This window comes from Homarus americanus, unplaced genomic scaffold (genome assembly GCF_018991925.1).
Source record: "Homarus americanus isolate GMGI-L3 unplaced genomic scaffold, GMGI_Hamer_2.0 scaffold32871, whole genome shotgun sequence".
NCBI classification, from domain to species: Eukaryota; Metazoa; Arthropoda; class Malacostraca; order Decapoda; family Nephropidae; genus Homarus; species Homarus americanus.
In genome coordinates this window covers 4,770,270-4,788,930 of record NW_024748870.1, presented here as the reverse complement: position 1 = coordinate 4,788,930, position 18,661 = coordinate 4,770,270, and the positions used below count along the sequence as shown (strand labels likewise).

General features: G+C 36.8%; 1 protein-coding gene across 1 annotated transcript in view; it reads left to right on the top strand.

Annotated features, from left to right (window-relative positions):
• LOC121853134 overlaps positions 1-12,569 on the top strand; it is a 93,916-nt gene extending 81,347 nt beyond the window's left edge. Inside the window, exon 2 of the mRNA XM_042347076.1 lies at positions 11,555-12,569. Coding sequence (XP_042203010.1) covers positions 11,555-12,569 — 1,015 coding nt within the window. The remainder of the gene's footprint in view (positions 1-11,554) is intronic.
• The last annotated feature ends 6,092 nt before the right edge of the window (positions 12,570-18,661 follow it).

Genomic DNA, 18,661 nt, shown 5'->3' with positions numbered 1-18,661 from the left:
GACTACATTATTTAAAAGTAACACAGACAACGAGTTAAACTTGCCTTAAGATGTTGAATTCACCATTATTGATTATTTGGTAGATGGTTTCACGACAGCACTGCAAGAATTACAACAAATATCCAAGCAGGAATAACGAAGCACAAAACTTCATAAAATAAGAAAAAAATTATATAAATACATAAAAAAAAACAATCGCGTGAATAAAGAAAGATAACAATGGTGAGCAAGACAGGCGCTACACTCTCTGTCTTCTTGACCTTTGTACGACGCGTTGTGAATGTTGACTTCAGCTGTCAGTTCTCCCCTCCCTCGCCTCTCTACTGTATTTTTATTTTCCATGAAGCTCTTTTTTTTTTCTTTTTTTTATTTGGTTCTGTTTGTTAACCACTGTAGCTTTTTTTTTTTGGTCAGTCTATATTCCTTGTCACCTAGTAACACGTTTGCAGTGCTGTGGTTCTTCAACAAATACAGAAAAAAAAATTCTCCGACTGTGTAAGTTAACCACCTTGATAATGTTTAGTGACATTTAAAGAGAATTCTAATGTTATAGTTTGTTCATGAAACTTATAATTGTTATTTCTGTTTCAACTCTTAAGTGATATCTCCTCCGCTTGAAGGCTTAGGCATCTTAACTCTGTCGTTAGCTAACCTTAACTTGTTTAAATATGTATATACTCTCACTCTCGCCACATAACTTACATAAATATTGAAAGAATAATTATTGGTTTAGTAGAGAATTGAGTGATCCGAGTCTCCATATTCATGCTCCTAACTAATGACCTCCCCATGTCACGAGGAAGCGCTTCAAGGTTCACGTCTCCTCAAGCACAAGCGCTTCGACTAATTTTCCTTCGATAATGAGAATAATGAGCCGGGTCTCCCCTCTCCTGCCGTAGTCACTCACCCCCTCTGAGCATCACTTCCCTGCCTCCCCCTGTCTTCCAGAACAATACACTACAATCTCTCCCATGATATTAATCCATCACGTGTCCTTAAGAGCATATATTAGACTACAACAAGAAGCGGCTTCAAGATAATAATAAAAAGTAGATAAAAATCGATTAAAAAAACGCATGAAAAAGGTGACAATCACCTTGAGAATATTGAGTGCCGGCTTAAGGTCAGGTGACCCAACTCCTGCCTGATGCATGCCACCATCGTCGCTCATCCATAATATCAGGTCACGTTGATAGTTATCGGACACCTCCCTTGGTAATTAACTATGTGGACGCCTAGGAGACGTGTGTGTATATATCTAAATGAACTAACACACAACGGGAAAAGCACAACGGGAAGAGCGCGTACCTTTAACTAATCTTCCACATACGGAAACCTGTGCTTGATACAATTGCCTTCTTTTCCTTAAAAAATCTTCATTGGCTTCAGGAGAATGAAGGGATGATGGAAATTAATAAAAAAAATAGAAATATTTTCATTTATCTGTTATAATCGAAAGTTAAAAGGTAACTCAAATTAGATCTTATGCTCCTGAAAACTGATGCTATTGTTGTGTCATACATTAGAGTGACTGGATATAATCTTAATTAAGGGGCACAGACCATTGATTTTCATCAGGCAAGGACGTTAGAGTGTAAGGAAGAACAGCGGGATACGGCTATTGGGGTAGACAAATGACGGGAGGTCAATTTTTGTGATGACACGTCTTGCTCGTCTTTTTCCTGGTTATGTTTTGTGTGTCATGTCCAGGAGAGAGATCTATGTACTCGTAGAATTACATAAGATCTACATATATAGATGATCTTGTTATCAACAGTTTGTTTTATAATTGTCGACTTGTAAAATGTACAAGGAAAAGGACCTAATTAACCTTTATATTACGTTCTTGGTTATGCCGATAATATACACGGTATAAGTAGTAACTCGGTCTCTGAAGGGTCGACTGGTCTCATTATACACGAAATGACTCCTTGATCTTAATTAACACCAGGCAGAGGTAAAGTCTTTTTTGTAGGTGATGTAGGAATATCTTTTTTCATTAAACTTTTAGCTTAGAAAATAGATTCTCTCAGGTGTACTATGCTATCAAATCTTTACCAAAAACTCGAAATATTCTAATGAAAAACCTATTATTAGAGCACGTGGTAAAGAAAGTCGCATGGCCTCATCTTCTATTAACTAACTCAAGCTACAACCCAGGGATCAGCTTTTCAAAGATACGTACAGTAAGCTTTTGTGGATGTGTACGTGAGAGGGTTCCAACAACTTTTAGTAAGTTATGGTAAAAGATGACTGCCAGAATTCCTTCGACACAGTATTATGACAAACGCAACTCCTTTCATTTGTTTTTTGAAGGAAAAATTAATATACCGGCTTAGTTATATCAATATCAGGGATAAGTAGGTGGTGTTGAGAAAAGTTCTGCGTTAATCGTCGTTGTTGCTGTGTCTGGTAACAGGTCTTTCGTTTTCATCTTCACTCTTCTCAAAACCAAACTAAAGAGATGAATTTTTATTATTTTTTAATTGATGATGATGCGCGTATTTACTAATCTATAAGAAACACTTAAAGGCATTAGTTTATGAAACGCAGTGATATATCCTCCATGTTTTATCTCCAAACATTATCCATCCTTTAGGGTTTTCAACCTACCAGTTACCAGTCTTACTCATAGTCGTTTTCTTTCCACCCTTCCTTGAACAGCATCCTACAGTAACGAGATGCCTCGTAGAATATGTTCAGACGACTAATTCTTCCTCCTCAAGCTCATCTTCATCAGCTTTCCTATTTTACTAACAGTTAATAGAACTTCTTCATCTCTAAAGATTTAACCACCCAGCTTAGCCTTTTTAAGAGTCCATGCTTCTGAGCTATACTCAACAACCCTTGTCTTCATTAAAGTTTATCCTATCCGACCAAAGTTTCTTCAACTTAATAGTTTATCCTTCGCCACCCCGACCCTTCATCTTACTCTACATCGCATCTTCTGTCGTCTATAATTAAGACTTCCAAGTATTTGAAATTACCTTTCTGGCCAGCTTTCTTAGTATCGAGAGCACTTAATTCCTTTATTCGAAATTCGTATCATATTCTGTACAATACTGTTCATACAACTGTACTATGCCAAATCGTTCACAACGTCAGTCAACCTCTCTAGTATTTCTTTAGTAATGACAATCATTTCTAAATCATCCATACAGCGTTTACCCGTAAGGAACTTTCCTCCGTCTTGGACTCTCTCATTAACCTGCTGCATGACTTTCACCATCTTATGCTTTTTGTTTTATTCAGTCACTTCAATGCTTTTAATAAACTCCAACCATTATTTTTAGAAATTTTATCAAATTTATTCAGTTTAATCTCTTGCAAACATTCTCAGTGCCCATAAAAATCTAAACTCTTTACTAAAATCATGTCTACTTATTCCATTCATTATCATCTGTCAAACTTTTTCTCCTTCTTCATTATTTTCTGCATTTGAAGTGATTTCTTCCAATGCAGTTGTCATCGCCTCATGCTGCCATTGTCAATGCACTTAGCATGGTTCTGAACTCTTGTATGATCAGCCATTTTGTATGATGATCCAGAGTGCGTGAAGGTTTTTCTGTGGTGGAATAACATTATTTTTATCAGCCAATCATTCTTTCTTCCTTCTTGCACATATTCTTATACAAACGAGTTTTTCCTTTTTTTTTCAAGTTTTCCGAAGACTTCCTGAAACTGTTGATATACCAGTCAACACTTCAGCTCTTCAAGTGTTCAACTGATGCAATATTTACATTCTTCTACAGATATGACCATTGTAGGAATTCAAACTTGGGGTTTTTGTCTTTTTTAGTGTCCTCTCTCCGTTGTTTTCCTCTCTCCGTTGTTAACAGCTTGACGATGGATTTTTTTCCATTTATTCGCCATCTTGTCTCGTCTTACAATTTCTAATGTTTTTTTTAAGAATACAGCTCTTTTAACACAACTTTGTTTCTCTTTATTTCGTGTACCCAGCGTTGTTCTTCATACTCACCAGTGCTACACTCTGTAAGTCTGGCCATAAACTGGTTAAGATCTAAATCTCCTTAATTTCCTGCCGCAAGTCCCTTTGCTTTATCTTTCAGGCGTCCAAGGTTCCAATGTCTGCAATACTTATTTCTCTGTACTTTCTTCTGCCTCACCTTTTCTTCATTGTTACAAAGTTTTGATCTTAGTCTACGTTCTTTCTTCACTAACTGCAATACACTATAGTTTCGGTTTCCTTACCGCAGTGGAATTTAGTTCACCTACGTTGGTAATAATATGCTGAGGCAGACTAAGAAAGCTCTATTAAGGACGTCATGTGATTTTTTTTTTATTCTTGGTATTTTGAATTTGTTTTTAAAATCTGTTGTATCTTATCTTTACTCAATTTCAAAATAATCAGTATAGGCCGTCCTTTGTTAATCTCTTAAAAACCTTTGCTATTGTTGAGTAAGTCGGTCATCTCGAGTTTATCTCCGCAGTAATAATAATGAGGACAATATGGAACTTTGGGGCAAAAATACGTCGCAGTCACACACTACACGACTTTCCCGGCCACCAAGGGCGGTTTGTAAACAGGATTACAGCAAAACCTGTCATGGATCCTTTGCATAGGATGGGGTCATGGCCGTTTCCCCTTCGTATATATTGGGTTTTTTTTATGAATTCCAGTAATACCCTTCCCTAACTCCCTTATCCCCCCCAAAAAATAATCACATGGATTCGAATTCTTGTTATAATATATTAATGGGCTTCAGTGACTAAGGCCTTTTTAAGCTCAATACACAAGGGCAATTTCTACCCCCGATAACAAATTCTAAAAATTGAGAATGATATTGAATTTTAATCATTATGATGTACAATTATTGCGCTTGAGTGTGGATAACTATTGATATTTTTTTGAACCATCTTTTCCTGATAAAAAAAATACCCATCGAGATAACATTAGTAAATCGTCTCTTTATTTCCTTCCTTATAACCACCAGAGATAAATTTCTATAGGAAGGACCTGGTGATGCCTTTTAAGCCTTTGTTGATTACTCTCACATATTATGATTTCTTTGTGTATATATATTCACGTGTCCGTCAAAAAAGAGAAAAAGAAATCTGATGAGTTTGTTGAGATGAGTGACAGGTGGAATAGGATTCATTGATAGAACCTGTAGAATTTCCTCAACTTATAGTTTCAGAATTCTTCAGTTTATTTGTACGATATAAATGTTTGTACTTAAAATATTATACCATGTTAAAGTTATGGCTGTAAGTTCTGGAAGATAATGATCGTTATTATTTAAGTGTTAGTTAAAGCTTACATACAATCATAAGGTAACAGAGCAACCGTGTTCTTATGAAGACGCCATAGGCAACACTCCTCGCTATAAGTGATGCAAGTCTGGGAAAATTAAGCAGTTCATAAAGTTAATTGTTAACTTGGTGGATTGTATCTATTAAAAAAACCATTACAACACAATATCATCAGCTAAAGCGTTATGGAGTTTTGGGAATATATAATGATTCTCTATACAGTTGGTAATATTCTTGCCATAGTCTTTTGGGGAAAGAAAAAGGAAGGCAGCACAGCTGCAAAATTATTATAAATTCGTTCTTCACACCTCAATATGTCATATACAGCAAAACTACATTCCTCTCAGCCATTTGCTCTTTACAACAACCTTATCCAGCCTTACAATATGAGATTAGACATGTGAGGACGCCACGTGCAGTATCGCTCTCTCGTTTTGGGGGTACACCCCAATCCTCCATCGCCCACTTTGACGAAATCCTGTCTAAGCCAAACTCTTAACCTAAATACTACTCTGTCAGTCCAAATTCCATATTATATATATATATATATATATATATATATATATATATATATATATATATATATATATATATATATATATATATATATATATATATATATGTGTGTGTGTGTGTGTTTCTGTATGCATGCGTGATTGTATCAGTCATGTGATACGTGGTAATACCTGTACGTATGTATGTTTATGTATGTATTATTAACAGATAGTGTGGCCAGCCGGGTATGGTGGACCTGGCAGTGATAGTGCCAACAAGGGTAAACCTCGAGGCTTGCTGCATATTATTTCTGTGACTCAAGGCCATTCTAGACGAAGGTTCCAACCTTGAATAACTCTTGTAAAATAGTGATCGTTACTAAAGCGAGAGAACTGGTGGATTTACAAACAAATTTCCAGGCCTGTATGTTAGTAAATGGTATCTTAATCTTCCTAATGCTAGACTAGTCGTATCTCTGAAGACAACATACTTTGAGGACTGATCATCCTCTGGGATGAACTTTTCGACACGATTGTAATACGAAGTGCGAAGATCTTATAAGACTGCAGCCTTTATCTCCTAACAAGGGAATCCTTTATCCTCAGGAGGTTACATACTATAGTACAGTACTGTACATTAAAACATTAAACCACCTCATGTTTTGTGTCTGAGAGAGATGAGTGCTGGACCAGACTCAGTACATAGCTCCCTTGTTCACGTTATCCTTATTATGATCTCCAGTCGATAATTGGCTGTGAATCAGCTAACTCCTCATTGTATATGATAATCTTGCCTTTCAGTTATATATATTACAAAATCAGGAATGCAATTATGTTTCACAGGAATTTCACCAGAGAGGATGAAGCAGCCAGGACATAAAATAAAGGAGATCATGGTTATTATAAAAATAAAAACATGTTAGAATAGGCTTTTGAAATATTTTATAATTACTTTTTCAATAATGCCATCTCTGAGTCGTATTAAATGACTCATCAATATGTGCGTGTGTACTCTTAATGAATAATGAATCATTAAGGGAGTCTACACGTGCTATACTGAATTATTATTATTATTAATTACAGCGCAAATAACAGGAAGTGTTTCTCCACATTTTTGGGCGAGATTTTACAGATTATGAAGCCGCATCCTCACGTTTAGGTAGCACGTGCGTTCTGGTGACATGAAAATCTGTTGATAAATTAGAGTTAGCACAGGTGGGTGTGGTGCCCTGGAGCAACGAAGGGCAGCAACACCCTTCCAGACACGACACCTCCTCGATAATAGACGATTGGATATATAAAATAAAAATAATAATGATATTAATAATAAGATTATCATTACTATTATTATTATTATTATTATTATTCGTAGTAGTAGTAGTAGTAGCAATAATAAGGATGTAAGGATGTTCCAAATGATAAAAATAACAGCAATTATATAGAAAATCACGTTAATGGATACACAAAATAGGTAAAACCTCTAAAACAGATGGCAACAGTTTCAGCACTTTTTATGAAGTTTATCTTACAAAATAGGGAAGTGCTAAGAAATATTCTGATATACTCCGAAAACTATAAGAAAATAAAACTTTTGCCTTATGATATTCCTGTTCATAAAAATATTAATGTTTAGGTGTGGATGCGAGGAGTCTTTTGAAAATTATTTGTTTAAAGGAGAAATAATAACTATTAAGTTTAAAAGTCCTTTGAAAATAATTCTAGCGTTAATTTTAGAGTTTTCAAATGAATTGAAAGAAAAATATGTTAATCATTGGATGTGTAAACTACTGAGTCCTGGATTCAAGCATAAAAAATAAATCTAGAATTAAAACTTGAAGAATTTGTTTTTCTACCGATTCTTCGTGTTCAGTAATCGGTAAAAAATTCTTCTATTACTACAAAATCTATGTAGATATTACAAGTGATTCGTTAGTGTGAATTTATGTCTTATCGTTTTATCTTTAATATTAATTGATTTTGTTTATGATAAAGACAGGAGGGGTGTGGGTCCTCCTGCTGTTCACCCGATCATGCGTCTTTTATTTGAAATTCTTAATATAAATTGCAAAGAAAGAAAAGCAATCTATTATTTTTTTCAGCTTATTTTTACGCACAAGTATTTCGTAATATATTTTTCATCTGATTACATAATATTTCTCGAGATATTATCATCATGGAGAACGCTGTCAGTATTAGTGTACAGGTATTTAGATATTTTATTTAATCATATTCTGTCCTTTTTATTCTAAAGATAAACTATTGCAGGCATTGTTCCTTGGCGTAGGAATATTAAGGCTTAGGTGAGATTATATTTAATCGAGTTTATAAGATTTACCCTAAAGAAAATTTCCTGTTATTGGGAAGATATTCATACGCCGATATTTTAATAATCGAATTTAATAACAACGCAGATTGTATCGTTTTTTGGGGGTTTAGCTTTCTTTATCAATAATTTTTCTCGCATTTTTTAATTATTTTATGTATTCGTAGAAGAATAATGAGTAGGAACTGATAACTCATTTCAAAATACAATGTAATTATTTCATTCACGTAAAAACAATTAATATACTGGTACTTTTTTCAAAAGATTTGGCCTTACAGATGAAATAAACCAAACCAAACTTAACCTAACCTAACTTATCCTAACCTAACTAACCTAACCTAAATTAACCCAACCTAAACTGAACCAATTCATATCAAACATAACATAATTTAACCTAACTTAAGAGACTAACCAAACAAACCTAATTTAACCAAAGCTAATCTATTACAACTTAATCCTAACCAAATCAAACCTAACAACCTAACCTAATCTAATCTAACTTTTAAGGTCAAAATTGCTTTTCATCAGTAGCGCAGAGTTGAGTTTGATTTTGTTATTTTCACCCTGACTGAATTAATAATCTTTGGAGTGAATTTGACAGTGTGAAAATATCTGTTGATTTAGTCAATATTTACAGTTACTATTGAGAATAACCGTTTTAAAATAATTAGTCTCTGAAGAACACATACGAGTATATCCCTGAATATAGTATATATATGGAAATTGTGTGTATGGTTCATGAGGTGTGTGTGTGCGTGTGTGTGTGTTTCTGTGCGCGTTTGTATGCGTGAGTGTGTGTGTACGTTTGTGTGCTAAACAACTAAAATGTACTCTAAAATGTCTTACTAAAATACAAGATGAGAGACGGTTTGTTACTATGTGTAATTAATTAACCATAAGAAACACTATCTTCACTGAACTCGCTAACTCACCGTAAACCACTTTTGCAAGATCAGCTAAGCACAGTCAATAAATACTGAAATGTTTGTATGGAAGTTTGTGTTGTCATCAATGTTTATTTTTCTGTGATATTATGGCAAGAGAAAAAGAATATAAGAACGTTTCTGTTATTCGCCATAAAATCCGCTGCAAATTAAGGCTTAATCGGCAGATTATCCCTCAACTGTACAGTGCCATGCAAATGCAATACTATATATATATATATATATATATATATATATATATATATATATATATATATATATATATATATATATATTTATTTATTATATATATATATATATATATATATATATATATATATATATATATATATATATATAAGTATATATATATATATATATATATATATATATATATATATATATATATATATATATATATATATATATAATTCCTACTAGAAATTCATACAATAATATTAATTAGCACTATATCAGCAATACATATTGTGTTGAACATCCTTATGAACCTGATACATAAATTGGTGAACCGGAGCCACCTGCTAAGTATTTTTATATTTGTGTACTAAAAGTATTTTATAATCTAATGTAAAAATTTTTTTATTCTTATATAAATTTCAGCCAATAACTACGCTCTCTCTCTCTCTCTCTCTCTCTCTCTCTCTCTCTCTCTCTCTCTTTGTATACGTCTATCTATTTACCTGTATTTTTGTGAGTGCATTTATTTATATAAACTTGCCTGTCTTTTTTCTGTTTGTCTATCTTTCATTTTTATTTCACTGGCAGTCCGTCAGTCCATTTATCAATTTAGTTATCTCTCTCTCTCTCTCTCTCTCTCTCTCTCTCTCTCTCTCTCTCTCTTCCTATTTATCATCCCACAACACTTCACGACTGTACTATGCTCTCCCTCTCTCCCCTCCATACCCTCACTCACTCTCTTTTATCCTATTTCACCAGTGATACATACTCCCACCTCTCTCACTTATCCCTTTTTTACATTCTAATATATATATATATATATATATATATATATATATGGATAAGGTGCTCCGTTGTTTCCATTTTCCGTGTGATTTTATCGATATATATATATATATATATATATATATATATATATATAATATTCTGCATTAGCTGCAGCATATAATGAAATAGATTGAAGTAAGTTAGAAAGTTTTTACTCCAGACCCAACTAAAAGTGTTGTTATCTCGGAGATACTCTCAGATCCATATGTAATTCTTTCATAACATTAATTTGTGTTTATTTTTCATTTAAGTACTTCAGTTGAAAAATACATTTTATAGTATGTATATTGTTTCCCTATAAACTCTGTTGTCAGCTACACCAATAAATATTTTGATTACACTTGTGGTTTGAGTGTGTGCTTTTCAACCCCTTAAATCTGCCTCTTTGCTTAGTCTTCCGCTGTTTCCCACACTCGGTAGAGATAATGTTCCTGGGGTAGATTATCGAGAGAAGTATATTACTGGAATGACTCCTTGTACACTACCCCTTGAACACTAATCAATATACAGTGTGTGTACATTATCGGATGCGCCGAATTCTATCAACTTAAAAGATTACCACCTTCCACCCACCCTGCATTAAGCAAAAATTATTACAAAACACACACACACACACACATACATATATATATATATATATATATATATATATATATATATATATATATATATATATATATATATATATATATATAGCAATGCTCACAGCTGCCCTGTGGTTGCTCACAACAGCAATGTTCACAGATGACATGGGGCTCCTCACACAGCAATGTTCACAGCTGACCTAGGGCTGCTCAAAACAGCAATGCTCAAAGCTGTCCTGGGGATGTTCATAACAGTAATACTGACATCTGCCCTGAGGCTGCTCACAACAGTAATGCCCACAGCTGCCCTGGGGCTGCTCACAACAGCAATACTCACAGCTGCTCACAACAGCAATACTTACAGATGCCCCGAGGCCGCTCACAACAGCTATACTCACAGCTGCCCAGAGGCTGCTCACAACAGCAATGCTCACAGCTGCCCTGAGGCTGCTCACAACAGCAATTATATAGATCCTTGGAAAGAATTCAGAGGAGAATGACAAGACTAATCCCGGGCATTGGGAACCTTGAGTATAGAGACAGGTTAAAGCATCTTAATTTGCACTCCCTTGAGAGACGTAGAGCGAGGGGCGACCTGATAGAGGTGTATAAGTGGAAGGCAGGGCTAAACAAAGGGGACATTACAAAGGTACTCAAACTATCCAACCAGGAGCGAGCTCGTAACGGTGGTTTTAGGTTAGACAAATTTAGATTTAGGCGTGAAATAGGTAAACACTGGTTTGGAAACAGAGTAGTGGATGAATGGAGCAAGTTACCAAATATCATCATTAACTCGAATACGCTGAATTGCTTCAAACATAGGTTGGATGCTCATATGAGCAATAGGGGTTGGGTGTAAACGGGACTGCCCAGTATGGGCCAATAGGCCCGCTGCAGTTTCCTCCATTCTTATGTTCTTAATGTTCACAGCTGCCCTGCGGCTGGTCACAACAGTAATACCCACAGGTGCCCTGAGGCTACTCAAAACAGCAATGCTCACAGCTGCCCCGGGGCTGCTCACAGCAGCAATACTTACAGCTATCCCGAGGCTGCTCACAAAAGCTATACTCACAGCTGCCCAGGGGCTGCTCACAACAGCAATGCTCACAGCTACCCTGAGGTTGCTCACAACAGCAATGCTCACAGCTGCCTTGAGGCTGCTCACAACAGCAATGCTCACAGCTGCCCTGGGGCTGCTTACAACAGCAATGCTCACAGCTGCCCTGGGGCTGCTCACAACAGCAATGTTCACAGCTGCCCTGCGGCTGCTCACAACAGTAATACCCACAGGTGCCCTGAGGCTACATACAACAGCAATGCTCACAGCTGCCCCGGGGCTGCTCACAACAGCTATGCTCACAGCTATCCTGAGGCTGCTCACAAAGCAATACTTACAGCTACCCCGAGGCTGCTCACAACAGCTATACTCACAGCTGCCCAGGGGCTGCTCACAGCTACCCTGCGGCTGCTCACAACAGCAATGTTCACAGCTGCCCTGAGGCTGCTCACAACAGCAATGCTCACAGCTGCCCTGCGGCTGCTCACAACAGCAATGTCCACAGCTGCCCTGAGGCTGCTCACAGCTGCCCTGAGGTGGCTCACAGCTGCCCTGTGGCTGTTCATAACAGCAATGCTAATAGCTGCCCCTCGACTTCTCACAACAGCAATTCTCACAGCTACCCTGGTGCTGCTCACAACAGCAATGCTCACAGCTACCCTGGGGCTGCTCACAACAGTATTACTCACAGCTACCCTGGGGCTGCTCACAACAGCAATGCTCACAAAAGCAATACTCACAGCTACCCTGAGGGTGCTCACAACAGCAATGCTCACAAAAGCAATACTCATAGCTACCCTAAGGCTGTTCACAACAATATTACTCACAGTTACCCTGGGGCTGCTCACAACAGTATTACTCACAGCTACCTGGGGCTCCTCACAATAGTATTACTCACTGGTACCCTGGGGCTGCTCACAACAGTATTACTCACAGCTAACCTGGGGCTGCTCATAACAGTAATACTCATAGTTGCCCTGAGGTTGCTCACAGCTGCCCTGTGGCTGCTCATAACAGCAATGTTAATAGCTGCCCTGCGGCTGCTCACAACAGTAAAACTCACAGCTACACTGAGGCTGCTCACAACAGCAATGCTCACATAAGCAATACTCACAGCTATGCTGGGGCTGTTCACAACAGCAATACTCACAGCTATGCTGGGGCTGTTCACAACAGCAATACTCACAGCTGCCCTGCGACTGCTCACAATAGCAATGCTCACAACTATCCTGGGGCTGCTCACAACAACAATGCTCACAGTTGTCCTTTGGCTGCTCACAACAACAATGCTCACAGCTGCCCTGGGGCTGCTCACAACAACTATGCTCAAAGTTGTCCTGGGGCTCCTCACAACAGCAATTCTCACAGCTACCCAGAAGTTGTTCTCAACAACAATGCTCACAACAGCAATATTCACAGCTGCCCTGAAGCTGTTCACAGCTGTTATCCTGGATGCTGCACTCTCCCAAGTTCCGCCGGAGACGACACTTATAGAGGAGCAGCAACAACAAGCCCAACACCAGCCTGAACTCCCTGTCTTCCTGCTGGAGATGGTGCATCACCTACAGCAAGTACTCCCTTTACTTGACAACACAAACACACAGACCACCGGAATCTTTTCCCACTTGCACGTCAACTTATCAGGGCACAGTACAGGTCACGAGGCAGAGGAGTACACCAATATAACCCTCGTGGAAGACCTACCATATGTAACACACCCTGAGTTAGGTTAGATTAGGTTAAGGTAAGGTATGTTATGTTTGGTTTAGGCTGAGTTAGGTTAGCGTTATGGTGGTTACTCTTAAGGTGGAATAAAGATAGGGACAAATCTTTAGGTGATCCGATTTATCTTATACCCATATGATTATTATTTGTTTTATTGACATAGAACTCGATTATCCCATACCCGCCGACGATACTTTTACCTGCGATCATCTCCCTTACTTATTGTTTTCACATCTAGCGTGTTAATCAGGATTTCTTAATATCCACAATTCCAGATTTGGAGCTGTTAAAAACTAAATGGCTTCTTCTTTTAATAATTCCAAAACATCTCTCTCTCTCTCTCTCTCTCTCTCTCATTTGTGTGTTTAGCTTCACTAGACCTCCCTACTTTAAGCCTCCTTTCCAACAAACGCTTCTTAGATCCCTGCTTCATACAGGTACAGATGTAACAGCGCTGACCACAACATAACACCAGCTGACTCTCCCACCCCTAGCCATGAATCATGACACCATCTGCCTGTCCTCCTGTCATGGTCTCTTCTCACTACTATTATACTTGACAACTCTCATCTTAATAAATAAATACTATTCATTAAATACTTCCTTCAATAGACATACATTTATTCTGTTATCAGTTCGTTTTACCACATATATTTAAATCGTTTGAATCGTTTTTCTTCTATCGCTCACTTTCTCTATTGACCTCTGAAACCCCTTGTGTACGATGACATAAGCCCTTCAAGTACAATGACTAGAGTGCGATATTATAATCAACCGAGTACAATGACATCGTACTCAAGGGGTTAATGGTTTTCTTGTTATTTACTGGGTATATTCCGATCCTTTGTTTTTTTCCTCTATTACACTACACGTCTCTTGCCTTATAATAAACATTACCTAACATAAGTTAATGAGAAGAAAAAAATAATGTTTAACACAATCTTCATTCGAATTTGCATATTTGGTATTTAAAAGGATCTGAAGATTCCTCCCTCCTGCCTGCTTATTTCACCTGAAGATTAACCACCCTAACACTATTTGGGGGAACGAGGTTAAGTTAGGTTAGGTTAGGCTATATTAGGCTAGTTTAGGTGAGATTTGGTTAGGTTAGGTTAGGTTCAGTTAGATTAAAGTTAGGTTGTTTAATCTTCTTGTGAAATAATTTGGGATAAAATTTTATGCGATTTCCCCTAAAAAAAATACTTTAAAATTTTATTAAGCGGCCGAGTTCAATGCTCTTAAGAAAGTTAATGAGTAAATCTTTATTCTTTTTCACACTGTCACCAAGGTTACTAAATGAACAGCTCTCTGCACCATATTGTGGGTGTAATAATTAAATTGTACCTCACTCATTTCTTCTCCTCAAACTAAAACAGATCAAGATATAAGGTTTATTCTCATACCAGCTTGTAAATTATACCATCGATATTATATATTTCCACTTGAAAGAACCCAAACAGTTATAGATATCGGTTTCCTCCTTAGTGTATATACCTGTAAGAGTATTCAGACAAGTATCAGATTATTCTGTCTTCAATAATCCACCCGGTTAGATTATTAAGTTTATAGCTTAATAATTTTTATTATAACATTAACAACACAATTATCAACATCTGCAATCTATTCCTAAGACCATCATCATCATCATCATCATTATCCTTTTCTCTCTCCAAAATTCCTGAAGGAATCAGTATCAGGACGACATAGTAGTTTGAGTAATTGATTTTTTATGTAGCCTTTTATCTTATTTGTATATATTTTAATTGAATATTTTATTGTTAACTCACTGTTTTGAAAATACTTGTACACCATCGTAGTCCAAGTAGAATATAATTGTGTTAATAATGAACTATGTTGTTATTTAATGTCTTGATCCTAACTATTACCATAAAGTTATAAAAATTACATTATATATCTTGACAGAAACTGTAATATGACAATGACATTCAGTTGTAGTGTATTGTATATATTTCTTATTAATATTTGAGAGTGTATTATTCATTAGATATTGTTGCTAATAAAAAAATGCGTTATTTGCCATTACTGTTACCTGTAATGTTACCTGCATTCAGGGTATATAAAATGTTGAGAAAAAAAGTAACAAAATTATGGTTTAATAATAGTAATGATATCTAATGTTCAATAAAAATAATATACCGTATACAGTAAATTAAGACGGGACGATCATGTTAGCCTTGAGATCAATCAATCAAGCCGTGAGTCCCTTATAATGAATCTGAAGGCTTCAAATACTCAACCTTCCAGAGATTATATGTATGTATGTATATATATGTGGTGATGTGTAACTTGTGTGAGGTAATATTGTTTGTTTTTTAATTTAAAAACGAGAATTATACATCCAATAGTACATTAGTGCACAGCTGTGGATTGCTATATGAACACTTGTGTATTCAGAATATTCATCTAATTCATTTTTTTTGTCATTATAACCTCTGTGTTTTAATATATCCTGTTTCTAACACCCAGTGTGAGTCTTTAGCCCACTGTAAGCTGTCATAGTGCCAGTGTGCAGACAACTGTGACCTTTTAGAGCTATTTTCATTCCCAATTAAAAATCGAACATCAAAATGAAGATCTTATCACTAACACACAAAAACAAATTACACCAGAAAAAAATAAATGAATATGTATAAGTGTTCGCTAAATAACTCCAAAGTTTGTAAATTTGTTTACATAGATTATGACCAGATATGTTTACTCTTCTAACATATAATCAGAGACTCTTAGCAAGTTTGATTTATGTTGATATATTTAATTTTATGTGAACATCCCACAAGAGGTTTGACAATATCTGTTGTTCTTGATATGTATCGGCAAAATCATTGGAATTGTTATTTCAGACAATTATATTTTCATTGTGATACCTGAAGAAATTTTGTATCTTGATATTCTAATATTTGCTTTAAACAATCATTTTATTGGATATAAAACTTATCAAGTAGATATTCATTGTGTTAATTAAAGAAACTGTAATTGATGTATTAATGTTTACTTTATGCATAAAATATGTCTAATTCGTTCAGGCATCATTTATTGTTATATATTAAGAATCTGTATTGTCTAGATATTGACATTATAGTCTACATTGATTCTGATGGATATCTAATTAATTGATAATAATAATATATGGGATCATAAGCATGTACAAAACGTATATTATTGTACCTTGAGATATCTGAATAAGATTTATAATAGTTGGTGTAAATTGGATCATTGAAACTAATAAAGTTATTTTGATTAAGAAAGGAGTTTTTGTGCTTAACCCTAATATTGAGAGAGATGATTTACCACAACTTTTACACAATTACACATTTAGAGCAAACTTCTTAAACCTTCTTGTGTGTTCTTGGTATTCCACTTACATCAAGGACAATTATTATTATCACAAGTTTCTTCGTGGTTTTGCTTATTTGATCTTTGATGTGTCTTTCTGAAAAAAATAACTTCTCACGAATATAATATATGACACACCTAGATTACACTCATCCAGATATGAGCTAAAATACTAAGCTATATATTCTTCTCATCAGAAATAAGGCAACAAATTCTTGAATGGTGTTTTTTATAACTATCAAAACTTCTCCCCTGAAGAGTGTGAGGGTCAGTAGCTCCAACGTTATTCAGGTGGATCATGAGATTTTACTTACCGCACCACTGTGTGTGTGTGTGGGCATAATGATTTGGGAATATGCTGGTGTATGAGTATGTTAGTATACGAGTTGTTTGTGCATGGGTGTAATGGTGTATGGGTATGGTGGTGGTGTATGACTGCGGTGTAGTGCTCTGGGGGTGTTGTGGTGTATGAGTGGTGTTTTGGCATGTGGACGTCATGGTGTTTGGGTATGGTGGTGTGAGATTGTGATGATGGTTGGGTGTTGGTCGTGTGTAGATGTCTTAGTGAGTGCGTGTGTGTGGGTGTGTGTGGGTGTGTGTGGGTGGCTGATATATGGTGATGTGGGATTTGATGGTGGATAGTCTTGATGGTCTATGGTTACGGTTATGTGTAGGCGCAGTTATTTAAAGAAGGTGACGTGTGAATGGGGCATAATGGTGTGTAGGTGTTGTGATGTGTAGGAGTGATATCAAATGAGTGTGGTGGTGTGGTGTTATGTGATCATGATAAAATATCAGTATAATGCTATATGGAAGTGTTGGGTACATAACCATATTTGTGTGTGGTCGTGGTAACGTTATGGTGTCGTATTAGGTAGACGTGATGTTACGTATACATAGTTAGTTGGTGTGGCTGTCTGTGGATGTGGTGGTGTGTAGTTGTGGTTGTGCGTGGATGAACTGGTAAGTAGGGATGATAGTGTGTGGGTATTGTGGCAAGTCAGAGTGGTGGTATGTGTGTATGATGGTTTGTGGATGTGGTGGTGCGTCGTTGTGTGTGGGTATGTGGTATTGAGTAAGCGTAGGAGCATGTGTGAGTGGTGATGCTGTGTAGTTGTGATGGTGTATGTGGGTATGGTTGTGTCTGGCTGTGGTGGGGTATTTGAGTACAGTGGTGTGCGTATGGTGGTGGTGTGTGTGTGCGCGCGCATTGTGATGCGTGTGCATGGTGCATGGTGGTGTATGTGTGTGCATGGTGGTGTGTGTGTGTGTGTGTGGTATGTGTGTGTGTGGTATGTGTGTGTGTGTGTGTGTGGTGGTGTGTGTGTGTATGGTGTGTGTGTGTGTGTATGGTGGTGTGTGTGTGTGTGCGTAGTGTGATGTGTGTGTGCATGGTGGTGTGTGTGTGTGTGTGGGGGGGTATGTGTGTGGTATGTGTGGTGTGTGTGTGTGTGTGTGTGTTTGTGTGTGTGTTTGTGTTTGTGTTGGAATGTGTGTGTATCGGCGTGGTGGTGTGGAAGTGTGGTGTTTTATGGGACTGTTGTGGTGGAGTGTAAGCATGGTAATTTGTGGTGTAGTCGTGTATGGGTGTGGTGGTGGGTGTGGTGGTGGGTGGGTGTGGTGGGTGGGTGTGGTGGGTGGGTGTGGTGGTGGGTGGGGCGTGGCGGTGTGTGGGCGTAGTCGTGTATGAGTGTGGTGGTGTTTATGTGTGACTATGGCGGTGTGTGTGTGCGTGGTAGTATGTGGGTGTTGTGGTAGGGTGTGTCAATTTAGGGGGTGAACTGGCTAAATTGAAAATCGAGTAATTTGGTAGCAATTTATTGTAGTCTTTAAGCATGCAAAACAATATTCTGGCATAAATTTTTTTTTATAATAAATCCTACCTACATCAAATGGATTTT